General features: G+C 41.7%; 1 protein-coding gene across 2 annotated transcripts; it reads left to right on the top strand.

Moving 5' to 3' along the window:
• The first annotated feature begins 1,899 nt into the window (after positions 1–1,899).
• ssh2b (slingshot protein phosphatase 2b) lies at positions 1,900–21,784 on the top strand. Of its 2 annotated transcripts, XM_026328338.1 has the most exons (15): positions 1,900–2,130; positions 6,132–6,175; positions 14,073–14,185; positions 14,306–14,370; positions 14,451–14,572; positions 14,657–14,722; positions 14,840–14,905; positions 15,052–15,246; positions 15,472–15,565; positions 15,750–15,878; positions 16,261–16,307; positions 16,540–16,686; positions 16,881–17,081; positions 17,375–18,407; positions 18,821–21,784. In XM_026328338.1, the coding sequence occupies exons 1-15, from the start codon at positions 2,068–2,070 to the stop codon at positions 20,165–20,167; spliced, it is 3,732 nt and encodes a 1,243-aa protein (XP_026184123.1). In that variant the 5' UTR covers positions 1,900–2,067; the 3' UTR covers positions 20,168–21,784. The 2 variants fall into 2 exon arrangements, with proteins under 2 accessions (XP_026184123.1, XP_026184122.1); XM_026328337.1 differs by lacking the exons at positions 1,900–2,130; positions 6,132–6,175 and adding an exon at positions 11,885–12,012.
• The last annotated feature ends 838 nt before the right edge of the window (positions 21,785–22,622 follow it).

Here is a 22,622-nt window from a genome sequence, read left to right as displayed (position 1 = left end):
GGAAAAAACCTTTTTGTTGGCCTCTACTGATTGCACCACTGTTTGATTATGGTTCCTGCCACACAAACCCATACGATACCATAGACCTTAAAGTTGATTAATCAATTAAAGGATTCAGAAATAGTCGATTGGCAGATAACCATTCATTTTTAAAGCAAACATGCCAGAAATAAAGTTCATCTTTCAATGGATAGAAAAGTACTTTGCAGTGCTTGTTTAGATTATTTCAATTACAGATATCAGCCAGAGGCTCACCAGCTTATGCCCAGTCAGCAACATGGACTGTGATGAAAGATGCCTGTAAGTCTGCTTTTTTGATTTGAGAGGAAATTGAGACTGATTTGTGTTCATGTCATTTGTCGCTGTCAAAGATAACTATTGGTCTGCTGTGATAAGTGATTGTCTCTAAGCAGATCAGAGAGCACATGTCTCACCTGTAACTAAAGATGCAGCTTTGAATTCCTGTTGCCTCCTCTGAGTGACTCTAAATCCAAACACCATTATCCCTGCCGTAATCTGCCTCTCATCTCCTCTCTGGCCTCAGTGCTAATCCCTCTGGCACGAACATAAAGCTGCCTGATGGATGGATGAATGGATGGTGTAGTAATAAAAGGAACTATGGGATGTGTGGATGCATAATGAAACAAAGGTGGATGGAAATGGTAGACACTAGAAGTGATAAAGTTTGGTGGTAGGAACTGAACAAATACCTTTTTATCAGTAACCGGGAGGCACATTCCTCTAATGTCAACGTTAATCTTTTTTAATTTTACAACCAGCTTTGGACCATTTCTCAAGAATCACTGGCTAGTATTATTTACTGGTAGGAGGAAAGGGGAGAGAAGATTAGTGTGCAAGCTGTGATGTAATGTTCTGGTGCTGTGCATCTGTGCACACCATGCATGCACTGGTGTCTGCGGAGTGTTACATGTGCTAATGACACAGGTCACATTTGAACATGCGATTAGTGACACGCTGAGATTTCTGCTATCCGTCATCTGTGGCCTGAGGCAGTGAAGATACCAGTGTAGCAGTACAGGCTCAGACAGGCAAGCTGCACCACAGGAGTCATGAAATATTACCTGATGCTTTTCCTTGGTCAGTTCTGAACCCAATTTTCTTATGCTCATATTGGTATGCAGACAGATCATATGACTCCTGGCTGTTGGCCATCTTTTATAAACTAACTCACACTCACACGCATGAAGAACGTATACAGTAAACCCAAAGGTCAGGGGCTAATGGAGAAGAATTTTCCGCTTGGCTCATCGTAATTATGGCGTAAATGATATCATCTGTGTTATGGGTCAGTCAATGGACCCCTGGGCATTAACATGCAAAAGGTCTCCCATCTTTCTTACATAAGAGCGAGACACTCAAGCTCAAAGCGACACAAAATAACTACATATAACGAGGCTGTGGTTGGCATCTCTTTGTGGTCATTTTGTGCGTCTTTCTGGGGTCATTCTCTGAGCCTCTTTGTGATTCTTTTGTGTTTCTCTGTGGTTATTTCACATCTCATTGTTTTGATTTTGCATTTCTTTGAAGTGATTTCTTTTACATCTTTCTTGTAATTGTTTGACTGACTTTTCAAAGGCCCATTGTGGCTAATGGGTCCCTTGACCCTGCGGTTCAGTAATGCTTTCACAGTAATGTAAGACTGTTTTTGGAGCCTCACTAATACCACACACTAAAAGCCCTTTTTCTTGTCAGTCCTTTAACTTTATGGAACTAGCCTGCAATATAAAACTTTTAGTGTACTCAATTCTCTCAACATCACTGTTAATGACGCAGGTCAATATTTACTCACTGCTCGTAACTTCTTTGTTTACGTCCAGCACACAAATGGTTAAACGGGATTGACAAGCTAAGCTGCGCATGCGCATGGGGCGCCGACAGAGGAAACAGCCGGGGAGTAGTCAGATAGTCCACGATCAGAGAGAAAGAGAGAGGGAAACCTAGAGAAGACCAATAACCCCGGTTCAGCTGGGGTTTCTCCTCTTCAAAACAATTATGCGCGTCTCGCCGCTGTCCCTTTCTCTCAGGTGTCCGCTTCCCGGTCGCTGAATGGCGCTGGTTACCGTGCAGCGTTCACCGACCCCCAGCACCAGCTCCAGCCCCTGCGTTTCGGTAAGAGCCGCCTTTACTTAACCTCCCTCCAGTACTATCGCCACCATCACCAAACCCAAGTCCCTTTGCTGTCGAAGGCGTTTTCAGGCTTTATTTTCTCTATTATTTTATATCGTCTTCTGACTGTCATAAAGTGCCTTGCCTTTGTACTGCTGCGCATGCGTGAAATATAGATGCTCATCATTTTTTAGATGCAGTATCGGTGTCGTTGCTCGTTGCAAAGTTTACCTGACGTCCCGTTATGGCTCTTTGGAAGTCAGCACCGTTAGCACCGATAGCTTTACAGGCAAAGCCCGTAGCTCCCTTTGTGTTTTTGCTGTGCTCCACCTGTGACATGGTTCCTGTACGCACATTTCCGCCAGTTCAAAGGTTCAGCTGAGAAACTAGTGCCCTGAAAACTGTTTTGCTATTTTGTCTGTATGGCATCACATTGTACTGCTAGCTGTCGGAAGGTTTTTGCTGGCCGAGTTGTAGTTAAACCAAAAAAAAAAAAAAAATTACTCATGCACTTTCAGCTCGTAGCAAGTGTCTAGGGACACGCATGAATGCGGGTGTTTACTCTTGCGTTATTGTTGTGATTATTGTTGTGAGCTGTCTTGGCATGTAAACAAGGTTGTGGACGTGTGTTTGTGTCTGTCCCACCATCTTTCTGTCTCTCTGTCCTTTTCTGCATGATTCTCCATTTCCCTGCCTCTCTCTTCCTGTCTGTGTATTAAGCTTGTTGTTTACACAGACTTCATAATGCCAGAGACTAAAACCTTGTTTTAGGGTTTGGGTATAATGTAAATCAGTTCAGTGTCTTCTGCTGTGATGTAAATACACCTGTTTGTCTTTAGTGAAGCCAAGGGAGGAGTGTGCCAGTTCAAAGCAGAGGAGCAGGTGGTTTTCTTGTTGCTGTTTAGTGTGGTGTCTGCAGAAGCAGGGAACCCCAGCAGACAGTCAGGACGAGAGTGAGGAAGTGATTTCAGATATTTGCCTGTCTGTTTCGCACTTCATACATTTCCTGTGTCATTTCTGCTGTGTGCTTTGTTGACAGCGTGTCCTCACCTGATCATTCATTTTTATAGCGAAGCATGTGATCTTGTCTGATGATAAATGTCTGCTTTTATACTAGGCAGTGCAGGTTCATTATAAACTGCCAGTAAAATGAGTGTCTGATATGGATATAATTACAATATTTGTATGTGTGTATATATATTATTATGATGTAGTTGCTGTTGGATAAAAATAAATAAATACAGGATTTTATATGGCAGGTGTTGATTTTTTGGAGATTTTTAGTAATTAGATAGTGATGATGCTCACAAGCTTGTTTTGGTTATGCAGAAGGAGAAACATGAAGACACTGTTTATTTTCATGGAAGTAATATGTTAAATATGAAAATAAGTTGACTTAAAACAGCCAAGGGATAAGTATTAGTTGCACAGATTGTTTCACCTCTTCCCTTGCTATTTGGGTTCAGTAATAGAATTTGTGTTACTTTCTATGCAATTATGTCCCTAATCAAAAACGGCAGTCATGCTGTTTTTTTGTACAAACAATGTCACAAGCACTGGGTATTGTGGCCCTGAAAGGGACCCTGTCCTTCATTTCTTTTGTATTCTCAGAGTAGAACAGGTTCTGTGAGTAGCTAAAACTAAGCTGTCTTGCTATGCACACACACATTTCACGTAGTTTGCTCTACCTGCTGTCTCTCAAAATAAATACAAGTTTCAGTAAGAATTCGTAATGTTTAGCAATCAGTTGCAAGATGTGTAAGGGTCAAAGTAACCCATTGTATAGCTCCTTTTGTGTGTGTGTGTGTATGTGTTTTATGATCAAGTATGCCTGTGATAGAGAAGTATTTAGTCACATGAGCATTTTACGGGCAGAGGAAGAAGATATTCATGCGTAATGGAGCAAGGTGAGGTAGACAGCTGGTGAAGGATGTGAAGCATTTTGTTGTGGATATAAGTTGCAACGTGCACACAAACAGTATTGCATGAACAAATTGCATAGACACGTCTGGTATCTTGTGTGTTTGTGTGGAGTTATGAGAGGCCTGCTTTTTTTGTTTGTTTCTCCCTCCATATTTTCTTGAACCTTTTGGTGAACCTGCCCAGCATTGTTGATGTGTGTCTGCTCCATAATAAGGGTATTTGTACACAAAACACACATACTGTACTATACACAGTAGCCTCTATACACATTAATTTAGTCTTCACAGGTGAAACCTTTATTACTTTTAAGTTGGTGATCCTAGATATGGTAACTTCTGACTGTCAGACTTGTCTCCAGTTCTGCAGACCTTGACCAGGCTGCACATTCAATACTCATTTGCATAAGCTTTGGAAAGATCCTTTCACATTTTCATACATGCAAAGTATGTGTGTTCTTCCATCGAAACAAATGTTGGGTTATATGTCACAAAGTAGGACACAACAGTACGGAACAGCATTGAAACTATGTGTAATTAAGTGGAAATAAAAACTTAACCATGTAGTTTACAATTTTTCAGAGCAGTATCTCATTACTTAATCTCAGTGCTGATTTGCATGTGCAATCAAATGCTTTTATTACTCATCATAATTCTGAATCACCATGTAGTGCTAATTAACTCAATATAGCTAAGACATGAAGTTACTGTCTTCAAAATACCTCCATACTGAACAGCTTTCCATTGTTTGGTTCTAAGCATTTTGCAATTCTAGTTTGGTCTGGTGTTACATACATAAGGTGTTCAACAATCCACAGGATCTGTTTTCAACATCTCGTGTGATATTGAACCTGAGAACCCACAACTCAAACCTGCTTTACACCTGCTTCAGTTGCACTAAACTGGATCTGCAACAGTCTCAGAAGACCAAACAGTAAATTCAGACATCCATAGCCTTCCCTGTTTCTCTTCAACAATACGGAGGCTGAAATTTTTCTACATGGTAAATCTCCAGAAACACTGCTCACAATTTGCATTGGGTGTATCAGCATTGTTGTTTTGTCACAGATAAGAAAAAATAGTGTTTTCATTTCATATCACTCAGTTCCAGTTGGAAACAAACACACTGAGGCAGCCGTGCATGAGTTCATCTTTTTGTCTATGCTCATTGTGACCTACCACCAACCCTGTAATCCACATCTTCCTTTTATGAAGCTGTTAATGGTTTTGTAATGTTGTTAAGGCTAGTTAAGCCTACATACAATCTAAACAAGATAAGTACCAGGGGTTACAAGATAAGTGCTAGGTGTTTATCTGTAACTAATCTGTACCCTTCTCGTTTAGCAAAGCTTCATATTCCACAATTTGCTGATTTATATTTTCCTCTCATTCTTATCTCTTTGCTTGATTTTTGCCTGTGAATGTGTTATTCTCTGACCGGCCACACCTTAAAAACAGACTGAGGTCATTTTCCTGGAGAGTTTAAATTGCACTGAACTCTGCTGTCCATGCTGCCTCTCTGCAGTACCAAATACTGCACTGGATGCTAGGAGCACTAATGTCTTTGAATGTTGAAATAAACAAGGTACTCTTAGTTTTACCCAATATAGTATGGTGTGGGTTAATTCCTTCACATTTTTCTCTCGAACCAGTTGTCACGTTGATGTAAATAGTGCTACATAATTAGTTGATCATGGTGATATTATGTTTTGTCAAACAAAATGATCTGTAACCCACAAATGTTTAGTACACTATGATACAGAATAATGAGTAGCAACCATCATACCAGCTACATGTGGTATTTCTGTTTGAGTAGTAACTCACTGATTAAATGGTTTTCAAAATGGTGGTGTGTGTGTGTGTGTGTGTGTGTGTGTGTGTGTGTGTGTGTGTGTGTGTGTGTGTGTGTGTGTGTGTGTGTGTGTGTGTGTGTGTGTGTGTGTGTGTGTGTGTGTGTGTATGTTCACAGCCATATAATGTTATGTTGCTTTTATGTTGTGTCTCTGTCTCCTAGCTCAGTTGTGGACCATCCAATATTATACTTTCATATTGTTAAATGGAATTTCTTTCCTGTTTTCTCTCTAGGAGTCAGGTAGTGGGGAGGATGACCGCCGTTCTCAGCCAAGGAGGTAAGATATTGGCAGATATTTGCAGAATCCTTTTGAAATGTGAGGTCCAATTAGAGCACAGGGTTTATTACATGACCCCTGACCTGATGTGACAGGAATTAGACTTTACTTTAAGAAGTGCTTGATGATTAATCAATTACATGTAGTTAAGAAGCAGTATCTTATATGTAACTAATTACATGTAATTGTTTGAGCCTGCAGGGCTTTCTTCTTTTTGCTGTTGTGATTTGTCAAAGTGCTTTTGTGGCATCATTATCCTGTGCTGTTCCTCATTGCCTCAGGCATTGAACTAGAGTTGGGAATCTGGTTTATCTTGTTTCTCTCAGCTGCATTTGCAACAAGTCCCCCAGTGGATCAGCAATTTCCTTCCACTGCCCACTGTGTTTATTTGTTCAAGATACAGATGAAACCAGTGAACCCTAGCTGCAGTATCATTCTAACTTCTCTTTTTGTTTTAGTTGGCTCTTTTAAAAACAGATCAAATCCTGAAGCCTTCGCATATGTGAGATAATTAACTCTTGTTCACTGGCTGTCCATTAGAGGGCAGTGTACTCTGCTCCTGTGGGTCAGCCCAGGGAGTGTGTGGATCCAGGGGCAGATTGGTAGCCACTCCCAAAGTCAGTATGCCTCTGTGTCTGCCTGGTCATTGGAGCACTGTGCTGTCCAGCTGAGAGGATTGTCTCTATTTGTGCAGCTGGGATTGAAATCTATATTCACATCCTGTATGTGTGTGTGTGCACACATAGGTATTTCAGTACTTTATTTTTCAGTCTTAAGATTAATTGCCCATTGACCTTAATGCTTTATGCTGACCTTTCACACATTCATACAAGGCTAAATGTGTCTTTTTACATGGAAATCAGGATCTTCTGATGATTGCTCCACTTATGGAATATGTTCACCATGACTTTCTTACATGTAAATATTTGGTCACTTTCATTTTCATTCAGCTGGTTAGATAGCCATTTATATAGAACGATGTATACAGGTGGAAGACATCTGCATTCTTTGCTATAGTTCTCACCACCACAGCACAAAAAGTAATGGAACCCAGGTTTGTTCCTCATGGTCATAATGCTAATTGTATTAGTTTAATTGGTTATCTCTTCCCATTACCATCCTGTGAAATGAGAACATGATGTGAGAAGAGCACAAGTTTGTTTCTTATGTAACTGAATACAAACACATTTGTTGTTGAGGCAGTGCTCTGACCTTATAACTTCCACAGCTGCTGATTTCACCCTATTAAGCTAAAGGAAGTCTTACTCAGCTGTATAGACAAATACTATATCTGCAGTCATGATGTGTAGGCGCTAAATGAGACTTTGCCAGTTGCGGCTAGGGCCATCCTAATCAACTGTCTGCTTCAACACGGTTTCATTTATTGCTTTTAAAGTTACAGTAAAACAGAAAATAGCTTCTGTATTATCACACATTTTAGAGTGAAACAGAATACGTGGGCAGGGCTCAGTTAAATCACATCACTCAAAAGTTGGTGTGGCTCAGTGAATACAGCATTCTACCCAGCTGCAAGAAAATACAGAGAAGTAAACAATCTTTCTTCAACCCACAAGCCTGGTTACGCGATCAGGAGGAAGAGGAAGATAAGAGTTAAAAGAATAACATAGACCTCAAGTAGATTCTTCAGACATTTAAACAAAGTTACTTCCAGGTGAAAACCAAACATTCACCTGCTGCTGCGTTGCTTGTAGCTACCCACAGTAATGGTTAAGTGCAGTTTAATGTGGGATTGCATATTTTTATCTAGCTACTCCTGTTTATGATGAGTTGTCAAATATGTTTTACAGAGGCAGGAAAGAAAAAAGGATTTTGTTATAAAAGAACTCTAAAATGAGCTTTAGTCCAAGCTGCAGTGTACTATATTCCCATCCTTGTGATCTCAGGTGTGATGGCAAAGAGACAAAAATGATTTAGTAAAAAAAAGAGGCCAAACACTGAATTAATGTCCCCAGAATTTTGGGAACAGGATGTTCATTTTCACAAACGCTGCTGATGTCTAGGGCTGCCTGTTGTGCCGTGGCAATCAGCAGCTGCAGCAGGGCTCATGTCTCACACAGGTAGCAACATTCATTCAGTCTGGAATAAGGCTTTAGTGATGCAGTGTGTCAGTCTGCGTCAGCAGGCCACTGCAGCTCTGCCAATTAAAGTCAGTGACATCAGCAGAATAGTGACATCAGCTGAAGCGGTAACGTCAGTGGAGGAGATATTGGAGGGAGAAGAATTCATTATGACACTTCAGTTGAATAGTTTCTTTGTCTTTTCTGTGTAGTCAGGTGTAAAAAGCAAAAACACATTGGGATAATTTAGTTTTTTGTTTTCTTCGTGTGTCCATACCTTCATTTTCAGTTGTTCTGAAACTCTTTTGACTGACTTTGTTGTAACCTTGGTGCAGTGATTAGCACGGCTGGTTGACAAGAAGAAGTCAGGTGGCTTTCTGTGTGTGTTGGTGTGTTCTCACTGTGCCTGCTCTGGTTTCCTCTACATCGCCCTTAGGTGTAAATGCAAGCATGAAGGCTTGTCTCTGTGTGTTTGATTGGTGACCTGTCCACTGTGTACCCTGTCTCTAGCCCAGTGTCAGCTGGCATTGGCTCCAGTCTGCCAAATGGACTGGTGGATGGATGGATGTTGTAATCTTATATATGTGGCTCATTAGATTGATTAGACTGTAAATAATCAGACTGACTGCCAGCGTGTAATATAGACAGCTGCTCTTTGGATAGATACACATCGTGTGTGTGTGTGTGTGTGTGTAAATTTCAGGCTTCAAATCAATAGGTAAAGGAAATACTGCATAGCCTTGGGTGTACTGTATTATATATGTGATTTAATCACTAAGGTGACCGCCTATGTGTTTGTATACGTGGAGACATAAGAGCAGCAGAGGAGTGTCCGGTGTCTACATGCGACAACCACATGCCTGCCTTTACTGCTTGTCATTGGACGGTGTGAATTTCAGTAGTCAAATGTGAGAACAGTAAGATGGAACTTGAGAAATGAGTCCAACAGTAAACACATAAACATGCTGCTGAGAATTGATGGACCACCAGGAAAGGATTAATGCCTTTAACTGTTGACTGTCTAAACCTATAACACATGTTACAGATGTTTCCATAATTGCTGAGAATTGGTAGCAGGCTTGCACTCTTGAATCCGGACTTTTCAAAACATGATGTCAGGTGCATCTGGCTAAAATCAACACATGAATTCATAGAACAACTGCAGACACACTGACACATATATAAAGGAAAAATAATCCACTTATTCCATGCGCAAAAAGTGACGCAAAAATGTGAATCCAAGTAAATCATTTAGTGAAAAGACCATTGTCAGTGCAACTAAAAAATCCTGTAATTCTAGAGACATAAATAGACTCCTGCACTACCAACAAAGAGCAGTCAGAACAGGAAAAGCAAGGAGCAAACAATTGAAGGATAATTTGTCATTCAAACCTTCTGGGTGTAATGCTCATGTAGAGAATTTTACGTTCTGAGGTAAGTAGCTTTTAAGCAGTTGCATCATGTCCTGGTGATTTTGTAATTTGATGGCACATGTGTATAGTCAGAACAACAATGGGCAGCTTCTTTAAAATGTGTTGCAAACGTTTAATTACTTGATGTGATGAATTAAAGAAAGAAGAAGATGGAAGAGACGGTTGCTTCTTTAGTGAGAGAAGAAAGTTAGAAGGAGAGAACAACCTCGTGTCGAAAAAGGAAAGTTGCGGTAGGAGAATTGAACAGGAAAGTGAGCTGTTCATTGGGGAACTGTCAGATTAATTAGCTGTTATCAGTCCGTGATGGAGACCTCTGGTGAGTATTTAAGTCTCATTAGTGTGAGTTTTCAGTGCTCACAGTATTCCTGCACTGTACTCTCATCCTTCTGCTTCATATATCTGTCTCCTTTAATGCTTTTACATCGTGTCATCAGCCTAATAAATAAGCAGTCATCAAGCTAACCTACCCACTTGCCTCATGGTTGCTTGATCAAGGACAGCATGTAAGTGTACAAAAACATACACAGCCCATATAGACTTAAGCAGTATTACACACACCACAGATAAACCTAAAAAACTCTGCAGTTGTTGTTATTTATCCTGAGATATCAAATGGCAGTCAGGTGGTGGCCATGTGTTTACCCTCAGTTTGTAATCTGTTTTATGAATTAAAACCACAGGGGGTCAACAAGCAGCATAACCACCTCTGAGGTCAGATTTCTTCTCAGTTCATTGGTCACCTGATGTTTCCTTTTTTATTTCTCAATCCTTTCTCTGGTGTTGTTGTTGTTGTTGTTCTGTTGCTGGAGGTGGCAGCATGTTAGGTGTCTTGTGTCACTGGCCCTGGTGGGAATCTTTCCTACAGGCACAGACCTAGAGTTGGTTACACAACTTTGTCACGCTTCCCCCAGCAGCAGGGTACAGGCAGCACAAATGTGAACTGTCTCTCGTACTCTCCAGAGGAGTAATTAATGCTTAATTAGAAGAGGTATTGTCATGGAGGCTAAGATACAGTGTTTCTGGTGCTGTTGTGACCGTGTGAAGAGAGACAATTTGCTCTTGACCAAATTGACACTAGCCTAATAAGTCTATGCCTAGCCTAAGCCAGATAATAAACGCTTATCTGAGAAGTAGAGAGAAACACGTTCATCAAAACTAAATGATAAATGTAAATCAAACTTATTATTTTCAGTCTGGAGTTAGATGTTCTGGGACCAATTCTGTGTCCAGAATGGATTCATTTTGATTCAGTTTAATTCATGTTTGATTTGCAAGATAAATACCAATGTTGCATAAAATATGTAAAGTGTATATTCATATGTTAAATGATTATCAGATTTTCCACTTCCATTTTGTGAACCAAGGATTTATTATCCTTGGCCAGTGCTAAACAACTAATCCATCACACATCAGTATTTTTAGGCTTGTATGTGCCAACAGATGAATAATAAAAACCCTGGACAACTAACAAACAAGCCTAGTAATTTTTAGGAAGTTTCAGTATTATATATATATATATATATATATATATATATATATATATATATATATATATATATATATATATATATATATATATATATATATATATATATATATATATATATATACACAGTATATCTCACTCATGGACATGATACGAGTCTGAAGCAGATGAAAGAAAAAAAATCTTGCCCTTATTTGTTTACACCGATTATTAGGACAAGTTTGTTTGTGCTTTGGGGGCCCATGGTCTTTATTTTGCCTAGGGCCTCTCAGACGCCCGCACCGGCCCTGACTGTGGCACCAATAATGCGTGATAGCATCCTTAGACAGAGCGCTGTGTCCAGCGATTGGACCGTGTGTGTCTCCTCCCCTTCAGCTTCAGGATTTACCGCAGCCTGCTGCAGTCTGCAACAATCCAGCTGAGCAGATGTTACAAGGCTCAAGTGTGTTAATTGGTCAGCATCTCCACCGTTTTTGAGTTTTATTGAGTATTATTTTTATATACATCACCGCGCCTTTAAAAGTGTCTTATTTTCTATTGAGTTAATTTGACATGCCGTGAAGTCCATTAAAAAGCACAAAGTGAGACGTAACGTCAGAGCTTCTGCGCTTTCACAACTACCCCGACGGTGCGGAGCCCTCCACATCACACCGGCGACTCTTGGCAACAGCATCCAGCTCCAGCGCGCCTTGCTCCCGCCACCGGAGCAGCCATGCCTCCCGGTGTTGTGACCGCGCCACGGAGCTCCTCAGCCGGCTGCTTCTGCGCCTGCTGCGGGGTGAAGATGAGACCTTATTTCACCGAGAACTCCGTGATCTCTCAGGGGGAGATTTATCAGCTGTGAGTTTCCTGAGTACACTGTGTCCTGAGTGGGTTTTGTATTTCTACAACCACCTTGGTGAGATGTTTGAATCTAAATGTAGTTTCTCTGTCATCAGTGAATGGTTGGACAGATTTCTCTGACTTCAACATTACTTGGACAATCTCCCTGGATTCTGACACAGTTCACATTTGCACTCGCCCCCCTCTAATATTTGGTTACAGTAATTTGGTATGACAAAGCATGTGGTTTTCCCATGATGACTTAATGGAAGGATATGACAGTACAGCAGCAGTAGCAACAAAGTCAGTGGTTTCCTTCCCTTTGCTCCTGGTGAAATGTCTGCCAGATGCTCGTCTGTTCACATGCAGTCCCCTCCACAGCAGAAAGGCACACAGTGTACCTGAGACAGACTGTTCATGAATCGGAGGACGTGATCAGTCTTGTCAGCCGCGTACACAGAAAACGGGAATGCGACTGGAATTTATTGGCTTTTTATGTGGTTGATCAGCCAAGTCAAGACATAGTTTGACTGCAGTGACCCAGTATTCACATTTGCATAAGACATCTGTTTATTGTTTGTGTGAGAGTGAAGGAGCACAAACTGCTTTCAGCCTCTGTCCTCTCACAGGGTGTAGGACTGAGGGTCTGTTTCTACAGGGTTTCTCTCTGATCTTTTTATGTTAATGGGATGTGGGAAGTTTGTGTCTAGTTCCCTTATTTGCCAGTGTTGCGAGTTGTGTGCATAATTCCTGTTGCAGGAGAAAATGTAGTCTTTTTCATTTGAAAGAGATAAGCTTCAGTCATGGTCTGTGATGCATTTACATTTCACCATGAAGGAATCTGACTGTGATGGATGTGGGTTGAGAATGTGTTTCTAAAAGAATTGAACCATCAAATATATCCATCCATCCATCCATTTTCTATACCCGCTTTTCCTGGCTCTGGGTCACGGGGATCTGCTGGAGCCTATCCCAGCTCTCTCTCGGGTGGAAGGCAGGGGTACACCCTGGACAGGTCCATCAAATACAAATAAATGAAAGTGACAAATCTTAAATTGTTTTTTTTTTAACTCAATTATTCAGCTAGATACTTTTAAAACAATTTATATAGTAACTTCTTAAGTTACAGCTGTCCATCCTTCTTTGTACCCACAGCAGTCAGAGACAGAATGAGACTTCCTATGTCTGACTTTTTAGGTCCTCATCTTGACCTATATTTGTCATTGCCCTTAACATGTTGTGACACATATAAAGAGTTGGGGATTACTGATGATTCCACATTCACTCCGTGATTACGAAAAGGAGCAAGGCTTCAACTTTAATATCAGCTCAAACCTGTTTTTGAGCATTGGCTGGATTTGTTGCTTTCTACAGTTTCAGCCATGATTCAAAGATGTCAGAGCTGTGTCGAAATCAAAGAAGTGCTCCGGGCATCATAGTTTCATTGCATAACTATTGTTCAGAGAGCAGTAGTGCTAAGTAGCTGGAACTGCCAGGTTCCTCCCAGGTTTTTGTTCTGTTTTGTGCCAGGAAGTACTAAAGTCTCAGCCAGTTAAATTTATAATTATCTAGAGTACAAAAATAAAAAGTGCAGACAGATCTGCCAGTTTGAGACAGGGGAAGGTTCATTTGAAGAAGAGCTCTGGTTGGTTAAATTAGTGGACACTTCTTTCTTTGTGACTGTATGAAAGTCTGCAGCTGAATATGTCTTTGTCAAAGCATCTGTCACTTTTTGAATGTGTGGTATTTAAACCAAATGCTATTTGCTGCAAACTTCACAGTGAAGTGTCTCATAAAGAAAACATGGCGGTGCAACATGCCTGCCTCTGTGAAAGGAGACTCTATGTATGTAAATTTAAAAGGCTCATTCTAAGATTAAAAAAATGATGGTTGGTATTTCTTGGTGATTAAAAACTGACAAAATATTTATGAATAGTGTTTTTCATTTCTTCTAATAGATCACTCTAGATATTACACATTAAACATTTAAAGCCCTAAAGGCTTTCCCTGTAGTCGATTATTAAAACTATTAATAGGTGATCATCACTCACTTCATTTTTTTCTCTCTGTCTGTCCAGTATCAGCGAAAGTTTCCTGACCGTTAAAGGAGCTGCTCTCTTCTTACCTCGTGGAAATGGCTCCTCCTCTTCTTCTGCCTCTCGCTTCTCACAGCTGCGCAGCAAACATGCAGGTGAGGTAAAAGGTCTTCCTCAAGAACTCTACGCTTTTTAACTGTATCAGTTTTGCTTTGTTGTTATGTGTAACTGCAGTTTTTGACACTGATCAAAGTTGTGTTTTGTTATCCTACCAGGGGACATCCAGCAGCACCTACAAACCATGTTCACGCTCCTCAGACCAGAGGACAACATCAAACTGGTGAGTACGCAATATAACACAAACAAGCACACACAATACAGTCTCGTGGTTCTCAATCACCTGTTTGTTTCCTAATCCAGGCGGTTCGTCTGGAGAGTGCCCACTCCCAGGTCACCCGATACATGGTGGTGGTCTCAACCAATGGTCGTCAGGACACGGAGGAGAGCGTGGTGCTGGGAATGGATTTTAGTCCTGTAGACAGGTGAGACTGTAACATATACAAGCTTATATGTGTCTGTTTTAATAATGTGCAAAATGGTGTAACATGGAGATGCTTTCCTCCCAGTTCCTGTTCTATAGGGCTTGTTTTGCCCTTATGGAGTGACACACTGATACATCTGGACGGAGATGGGTAAGAAAACTTCAAGGTTTAATCACACAGCAAACACTGGTTACAAATCCACGATGCTAAGATGGCTAACAGTGTCTTTTTCCCTTTTGTCCTCCATTTTTTTTTTCTTGCATTCAGCGGTTTCAGTGTGTCAACTGACAACAGAGTGCATGTCTTCAAGCCCGTGTCTGTGCAGGCCATGTGGTGAGTCACACTGTATTAACTACACAACCTAGTCAAAATAGATTTGTCTCTGTTCTCTTATATTGTTTACAAGTGTTCATCTGATTAGTCTTCTTCTGTCATTGTCTCAAACTCTCTCCCCTTCCTCTCCTGTCTCCCTCTCACAGGTCGGCCCTCCAGTCACTCCATAAGGCATGTGAAGTGGCTCGTTGTCACAATTACTTCCCAGGCAGCCTGTTTCTTACCTGGGTCAGCTACTATCAAAGCAGGGTCTGCTCCGACCAGGTGCGCATCAACGAGTGGAACGCCATGCAGGATGTGCAGTCACACCGTGCCGATTCGCCTGTCCTCTTCTCTGATGCGTAAATATCCAAAACATATGAAATATAATGTTTCGGGGTTTTTTTTTTTCCTCCCCTTTATTTTTTATCCAAAGTAAAGAGTGTGATTTGCATAATACCATAAAGTTGTTTGGTTACACGGCCTCTCCATATGGAAAACTGCATATTTGCAGTAAGACCTAATAAATGGAAATAAATTTGCACTTGCTTCATACATTGTATTTCACTGTCACTGTGTTTCTGTAGACCTACAGAAAGAGAACTGACAGAGCGTCAGATCAAAACCAGTTTAAGGGAGATCATGATGCAGAAAGACCTTGAGAATGTTACCTGCAAAGAGGTGAGTCACTGCTTCAGATACTGAATTTAAAGGTGCTTAAAGAGATCATCATTTAAATTCAGAGAGCATTTAGTCAGTTTCTGTAACAAATGTTCATCAATACTTCATCATCAATACCTGCATTTTCAGTTTAGATTTATTTGTTTTAAATTGTTATCTGTCTTTGTTGGCTGGTGTTCTGTAGATCCGAACAGAGTTGGAAATGCACATGACATGCAACCTGCGAGAATTCAAAGAGTTCATTGACAATGAGATGATAATCATTCTGGGCCAGATGGACAGTCCTACAGAGATCTTTGACCATGTCTTCTTGGTAGGTTAACACAGAACACCTCTGAAGTACCACTGCTTCATCTGTTATCCAGAATTAGTCTCATTACACTGAAATCAACAGAATGAAGAACCACTAGAATGGCTGGCAAATAGCAAATTAATTATTGCGACAACATCATAATAGTGTCTGGGTTTTTAGACATGAATCACTTGGTTGTACATCAGGCTTAATCCATGTCTGGGAAACCTGGCAATATGTGAATTAATCTAGTGTAATTCCTCTCAATTTTAAGGTAATTTACTTTTGTTTGGTTTGGAATGCACATTGAACAGAAGGCATGTCTTGCCGCAGGAATTAAGCAGTATGAAACATTTGGAAGAAGGCTCTGAACAAGTCTGAGGATTGCTTTTGTTTCCTACAGGGATCTGAGTGGAATGCATCCAATTTGGAGGAGTTGCAGAAGAGCGGGTAAGGAAGGGGATAAAAGCAGCAAAAGCCTTTACACAGTACAAGCTGTATTGAAATCAGTAAAAATATAAGCATTATATGATAAGACACTCACTCATGAGACAGTCACCTTGTTTCAAAGGAAATGAAATGTTTTTTGTTGACATATTCAGTTTAGCCATATAATTTCTGTGTAAGAGCTGCACCTCTCTTGTCTTCTAATTGTTTCTCTCCATGTCTCATTGTCATTCAGGGTACAGTACATCCTGAATGTAACGAGGGAGATTGATAACTTCTTCCCTGGTGTGTTTGAGTACCACAACATCCGTGTTTACGATGAGGAGGCCACTGACCTGCTTGCTTATTGGAATGACACGTACAAGTTTATATCTAGAGCCAAGTGAGTTTCAGATGACTGCCAGTTGTCTCCCTCTTCTTAAGGCAAAGCTTTCTTCCTTCCTTTTTGCCTTTTCTTACTGTTCTCAGCTTGTTTTTTAGGAGATTGCCCCTTTTAAAAAACTTAATTTAGTCAGATGAACTCTTGACAATAATAGGCTCTGATAGATGTGCTTGATTTCTTTCTATGTGTACCAGGAAAGCTGGGTCCAAGTGCCTGGTGCACTGTAAAATGGGTATAAGTCGCTCTGCAGCCACAGTGATCGCGTACGCCATGAAGGAGTATGGATGGGATTTGAAAAAAGCCTTTGATTATGTCAAAGAGCGTCGAACTGTGACTAAACCTAACCCCTCTTTTATGAGACAGCTGGAGGAGTATCAGGGCATCCTGCTGGCCAGGTACCCACATAAACACAGTATCAGCCCATATAGTATCTACTGTAGATTTTTGTGTGCAGCATGACAGCACTTGATGCACGTTGTGTCATAAAATAAAACCTTCTTTTAGGTTGAAGGTAAGAGTGATATGCTAATAATTTAGTTCAATAACCTGTAGAGTCACATTATTTCTGTATACATGTGTGTACAAAGAGGATTGGACTAAGTCAAAAAAGTCTTTATAACATGTTTTTTGTGTCGTGTTATAATAAAAATTGTCATTGTTCCCACCTGGTTGTCACCTTTTCTTGCAGCAAGCAAAGGCACAACAAACTGTGGCGTTCTCACTCTGACAGCAATCTCTCTGAGCACCATGAGCCACTGTCTAAGTCCTACGCCCAGCCTCACAGCCTGGGTCGCTCAGACCCCCATAACCAGGCTAGCAGCACGGCTGGTCCCTCTGTGAAAGAACTACTGGAATCACTGGGAGCTTCATCCAGCACTGGCAAAGCAGGACACTCCACTAGCCAGCCTGATACTGGCATCCATTCCAAACAGCTCAACTCTTCATCCCTTGAGGGGAGGGCAGCTCTATCTGCTAATGCTGATGTTCAAAGTTTGCAAGCTCCTTCTCATTCTGCTGAAGCCCAGAGCCATCACCTGGACCCCTCTTGCCCTGAACCCACAGCTGGCTGTGTGTCTCCATTATCTCCACCACTTTCCAACGGATTATGTGACTATGAGGAGCCGCCCTCATCGCCTCCTCTCTCCCAGCCGAGGGCCGCCACTGTAGTGCCAGAGCCTCAAAAAACAGACATGGTGACTGTTGTGCAGAGTATTTTGGTGGGCCAGCCTCACGCGCCTCCATTGCTTCACCACCTCCCCCTCTCCCCTGTTCCATCCCCAACTCCAGCCTGCATAGACGAAGTCATCAAACCACAGACATTGTCCTGCACTCTGCCGATGGTGGTGTCAGTGCCTGAGCCCATTACAACACAAGCAGCAAGCTTACACCAGGCTGGACCCCAGTGTCTGTCTGCACCAGTGCCTGTCCCAAGATCAGACTGTGACCAACATAAATGTGGCTTGTTTTTGGACGGTTTACCAGCCCATCCACCCTCCACGAATGACTTTATCGGCTATCCCAGTGCCATTCCACATAGCAGTGAAGTGTTGTTTGGCCACAGTTCAGACCACATTAACTTTTTCAGTGCCAGGGAAAAGTTCAGGGGAATGAGTCAAGATGTCTGTGATGTGGTGCCACAGTCGCCCCCGCTGAGAAGTTGTGCCAAGGAACAGCAATCACTTCTTCTGGAGGTCCCCACCAGTGAGGAAGAAAAAAGAAAGGTGAGACTACTAAATTATCATCTAGGCTCTGAATCATATAAATATGCTCAGGGCATTTGTTGGGCTGTTCCCCAGCTGTGAAGGTTTTAACCTTTAAGTGTGAATAACAAGTCTTTTTTCATGGATATGTTTGTGTAAGATAGTAAATATAATGAGATATACTGTAGACTGTCAAAATAATTTCTAGATTAAAATTTTCATTGCACCCACAGCAAATTAATCATTTGTGCAAGTAGTTTAGCTGTTGGGTTCTTTAGTGCAAGAGCACCAGCTGGTGGCATAAATGAAGAATGCACCATGTGATTCACATCTGATTTCCAGTTTCATCTGTTATATTTCAGTGTCATTATGGATATACTCATGCTTTTTTTTAATTTAAACTATCTTTTACATTGTCATTCTCTTCTTTGTAGAAAAAGTCCATCAGTCCTGTGCAGGTCACAGGACTGAAGCCTGCAGAGCACACAGAGACTTCAGCTCTTGGCCAACTGGAGCCTCAGGGCCCCCAGGACCAGGAAGTGAAGAAGTCAAATCTGGAAAAAGATGATGAAAGCAGTTTATCACAGAAGGAAGCTGAGAATGTAAAAGAGGAAGTGAAAAACAAAGAAGAGGAGGAGATTGCTCCTGCTGGTCTCTACAACGACTGGACAAGGGGGTCTGTGCGTCGTGTCACCCAGCAGCTGGAGCAAAGAATGAAACAAGAGCATGAGGGTCCATCTCCTTCCTCATCTCCACCGTCTCTGTCCGGTAGCACCTCCTACTCTCAGCGGCGTTCTACCAGCATCCATCCTGTGACAGAGGCTAATCCCCAGGATGCATCAGTTTGCGCACAGGTGTCAGTAGTTAGCCCTGTGCTAGAGAAGCAGGAGGATGGTGATGCTGACGATGATAGGAGGCCTGGACCACCTGAAAGGGAGAGTGGTGATGTAGCTGAGATGGGGGAACCAGGAAGTCATGACAGAAGCACAAAAGGACACAAACGTCATCCTGCTGATACTAGATTGCGCTCTACCTCTTCTTCTTCCCACCGCTCTGCCCATTCTCCCTTTGCATCTGTGAACTTCCTGTGTTTGGAGGGCGTCACAGAGCACGAGTCAGGCACAGATTGGGACTCCACCACAGAGGGACCCCACAGTGACATCATTATGAGAGAGACATGGGAGACTTTGTGTGAGCTAGGTGCCTTCCTGAAGCAGGTGAGTGTTGGTGGCACATGCAAGGACAGATGTGTAGACCAGGATTTTGGCCTCACCACTGGAACTGCTCAGAAACAAGGCAGCAGCATCCAGAGGAGGGTTAGGGAGGTGGAGGCCAGAATTCGCCAGGCAGGGCTGACACCGCCATCCCTGATGAAGCGATCAGCCTCTCTGGCCAAACTGGGCTGTCTGGAGCTGCTCGCCAACGACCTGAGTGAGTGGGAGCTCGGCTCTTCTTCTGTAGCTCCACCCTTAGCACAACCTCCACTCCACTCAGTTAGTGATGAGTCCAAGAAGCAGCGGGTTCACAACTCTCCTTCCTCAGCCGGCCAGAAACCAGAAGTCTCTGGAGTTGGTACAGAGAAACGCTCTGAAGCTGCAGAAACCTCATCAGGAGTCTCGACTTTATCAAACAAGACCCCACAGAGAGGAAAACACTCTGGCCAAGATTCTCAGCATTGGCCTGGACCGACACTTATAACAACAAGGCAGCAATATGGAAGGACTCACCCCCTGAGGCGGCTTAAGAAAAGAACTCTTAGTACACTTTACCATACCATGTAACCCTCACTGTGTGTGTGTGTGTGTGTGTGTGTGTGTGTGTGTTTGACAGAGGCATAATATGCACTTGTGAGAAATGGAAATTAAGTTCATATGTTGGATTTATCCAACAAATCAAACCAACGCCTCTTGCCTTAATGGATATGTTTAGTTGTTTTTTTTTTCCTGCAGATCCACCAAGAACATCTGTACAGTCTGTGACATGAGATACTCTCAGTGCAAGAACAGTGGCGAGGCTATGAAGGGTCCAGTTAACTGAAATTGATTGCAACACGGTATAAACAAAAAGCAGCTACAACCATCGTCCAGATGTGTAACTTATTTCAAATGTTAATATGCCTGAGCCTGCAGCTACTCTCTCTACTTCGTTACCGGTTTCTCCGTCGTCAACTTGATATTTACTTCGTTGCTGTTGGTTGATTGAATAGTGTGATCTGATGTTAGGTGGAACGTAGCCCGTACTTTCCTGTTCTCGTGCTTTCATGTCTCTTTCTGTTTGCTAGTTGTGCTGGGTAGCTACTGAGAAAACGACGCCGGTGTTCTTCTGGTACAATCTGGCAGGTAAATGAATCTGCCCGACATCAATTCACCACTCTGACTGACTTCTCCAACCTGCAGATTTGGTTCTAAATGAACACACGAGGATAAACTTGAATTTACGTGGCAGAAATGCTTTGTGCTGAAAAATAATGCTAATCAAAGTCAGTTCTGCTGTGTTGAGACTGATTCATGGGTTGTGCTAGCAGCAGCTCATCTGAACCCACAAAAAGCTCAGGTCGAACCACAGACGCCACAGATTAGTGTTTAATCCCCAAAGAAAGGTGTATCCAGAGCTTGTGACGGGAACATCAGCTGAAACTGGTTGCGATGCTGTACAGTGGTTTAGTGACACAGAGAAGAGGCATGGGGTTTTATTGTTTGTGTGTTTTGGACTGCACAATACCTCAGTAAGTCAACCAAATCTGACCTGCACAAACGTCAGGCTCTGGATTCCAGGAATGTCTGTCTCAGTCAAAAAGATTTTCTGCTTCACTACTTGATAAATTGAAACAAACATTTCTCTCTGTCGTCCTCTCACAGTTCTGATTCCACTCAGACTAGAGGTTTTTGTATGTATTAGTGTTTGGGAGAAACTGTAGGTTAGGGGAATGGAATTTGAAGGCAGAGTGTATATTCGAGTTTTCTGCTATGCTCTCTTTGGGATGTAAAGGTCTGTATTGTGAGTGTTGACATTTTAGAAACTACATGTTTTTATATCTGTGTGAGTGTGACTGTAGCACAACTTCACTGTCTTGAGACTGATTTCATGGGCTGTGTACATTCTTTTGTTTTTGTTTTTTCAGGAGTGTGCCTGTGACTGGCAAATCAGAAATGTCTGTACAGGGAGGTCTGTCATACATGCACTTTACTCCCTTTGTAATTTTAAATGTGGCTTTTTTTTTTTTTTTTTTAATGTGTGGTTGCTACTTTTGGGGAGCATGCCTGGGTAGTAGATGTTGGGTATGTGTGTCTACAACAAACAGCTGATTATTGTTTGTTTTTATTTTAAACTGTCAGTGTAAATATTCTTTTATATCATGTGCTTCAACTGTGACCATTAAACAATGGAAATTATTGAGACCGTTTTGTCTGCGTCCATTAATTTGATTATTTTAGTCAAAGTGTGAAAAAATAGTGACATATTTGCTATTTTGGCAAAGTGTCTTTTGTTTTCTGTTTTTGTTCCACCAGCTAAATTCTACTCTTCAGTTCAACAGTGAAACTGGTAAGTCATAAGCAGAAACTCAGTCTCATTATCAGTAGCTTCTGTTCTACATGTCAGATATTTGAGCATAGATTCTCTGCAGTATAAAGACAAATGAATACAGTGATTACGCTGTCAGCTCATCATTTTCTCCTTTGTTCTCTCTCTTTAGGATCTCTAGTACCAGGATTTAGGGGTCTCTGAGGGATCTAATACAGATCTTTGTTTTCTTGATTGACAGCACTAATATGATAAAACATTTTGTGCGTATTTTAATGTAGAAAATAGAGTTGTCTGTAGCTGTCCCGTACACAGTGACTATATAAACCTTTGTGTGTTATATCACTGGAGTTACTTTGGGGAAACAAAGCCTGATGCGGTACTTTTGGTGTTTTGGTTGCGTTAGAGCATTTTGGCTCTGACATTAGGGAACTACGTATAACTTGTTCAAAATGTAAAGCTACATGTGGAAAAACAACACTTTGGATTTGGTTTAACTCATTTTCATCACAGAGAAACAACTTTGGTTTTAGGAGTCGCCAATGAGACCTCGCTGATCCGCTCACCTGCTTTATTTACCTGTTAAAGTCACTATTCTTTAATCTGAGCCCACCGCCAGTGGCACTGACCCCAGGGGACGCGCGCGTCACGTTTCTCTATACTGACCGAGCCTGTTCCAAAATAGACGGCACCCACCCACCCACACCCTCCTCT

The sequence above is a fragment of the Mastacembelus armatus genome, chromosome 14 (assembly GCF_900324485.2).
Source record: "Mastacembelus armatus chromosome 14, fMasArm1.2, whole genome shotgun sequence".
NCBI lineage: Eukaryota > Metazoa > Chordata > Actinopteri > Synbranchiformes > Mastacembelidae > Mastacembelus > Mastacembelus armatus.
This window is presented reverse-complemented; position numbering and strand designations above follow the sequence as displayed.

What these genes read in the sequence shown, in the direction of transcription:
- ssh2b (XM_026328337.1), top strand. Translation starts at nt 11,885, where the DNA reads ATGCCTCCCGGTGTTGTGACCGCGCCACGGAGCTCCTCAGCCGGCTGC. An exon ending in CAGAGGACAACATCAAACTG is followed by an intron (nt 14,371 to 14,450) that starts GTGAGTACGCAA and finishes TTCCTAATCCAG; the next exon opens with GCGGTTCGTCTGGAGAGTGC. An exon ending in GTGAGGAAGAAAAAAGAAAG is followed by an intron (nt 18,408 to 18,820) that starts GTGAGACTACTA and finishes TCTTCTTTGTAG; the next exon opens with AAAAAGTCCATCAGTCCTGT.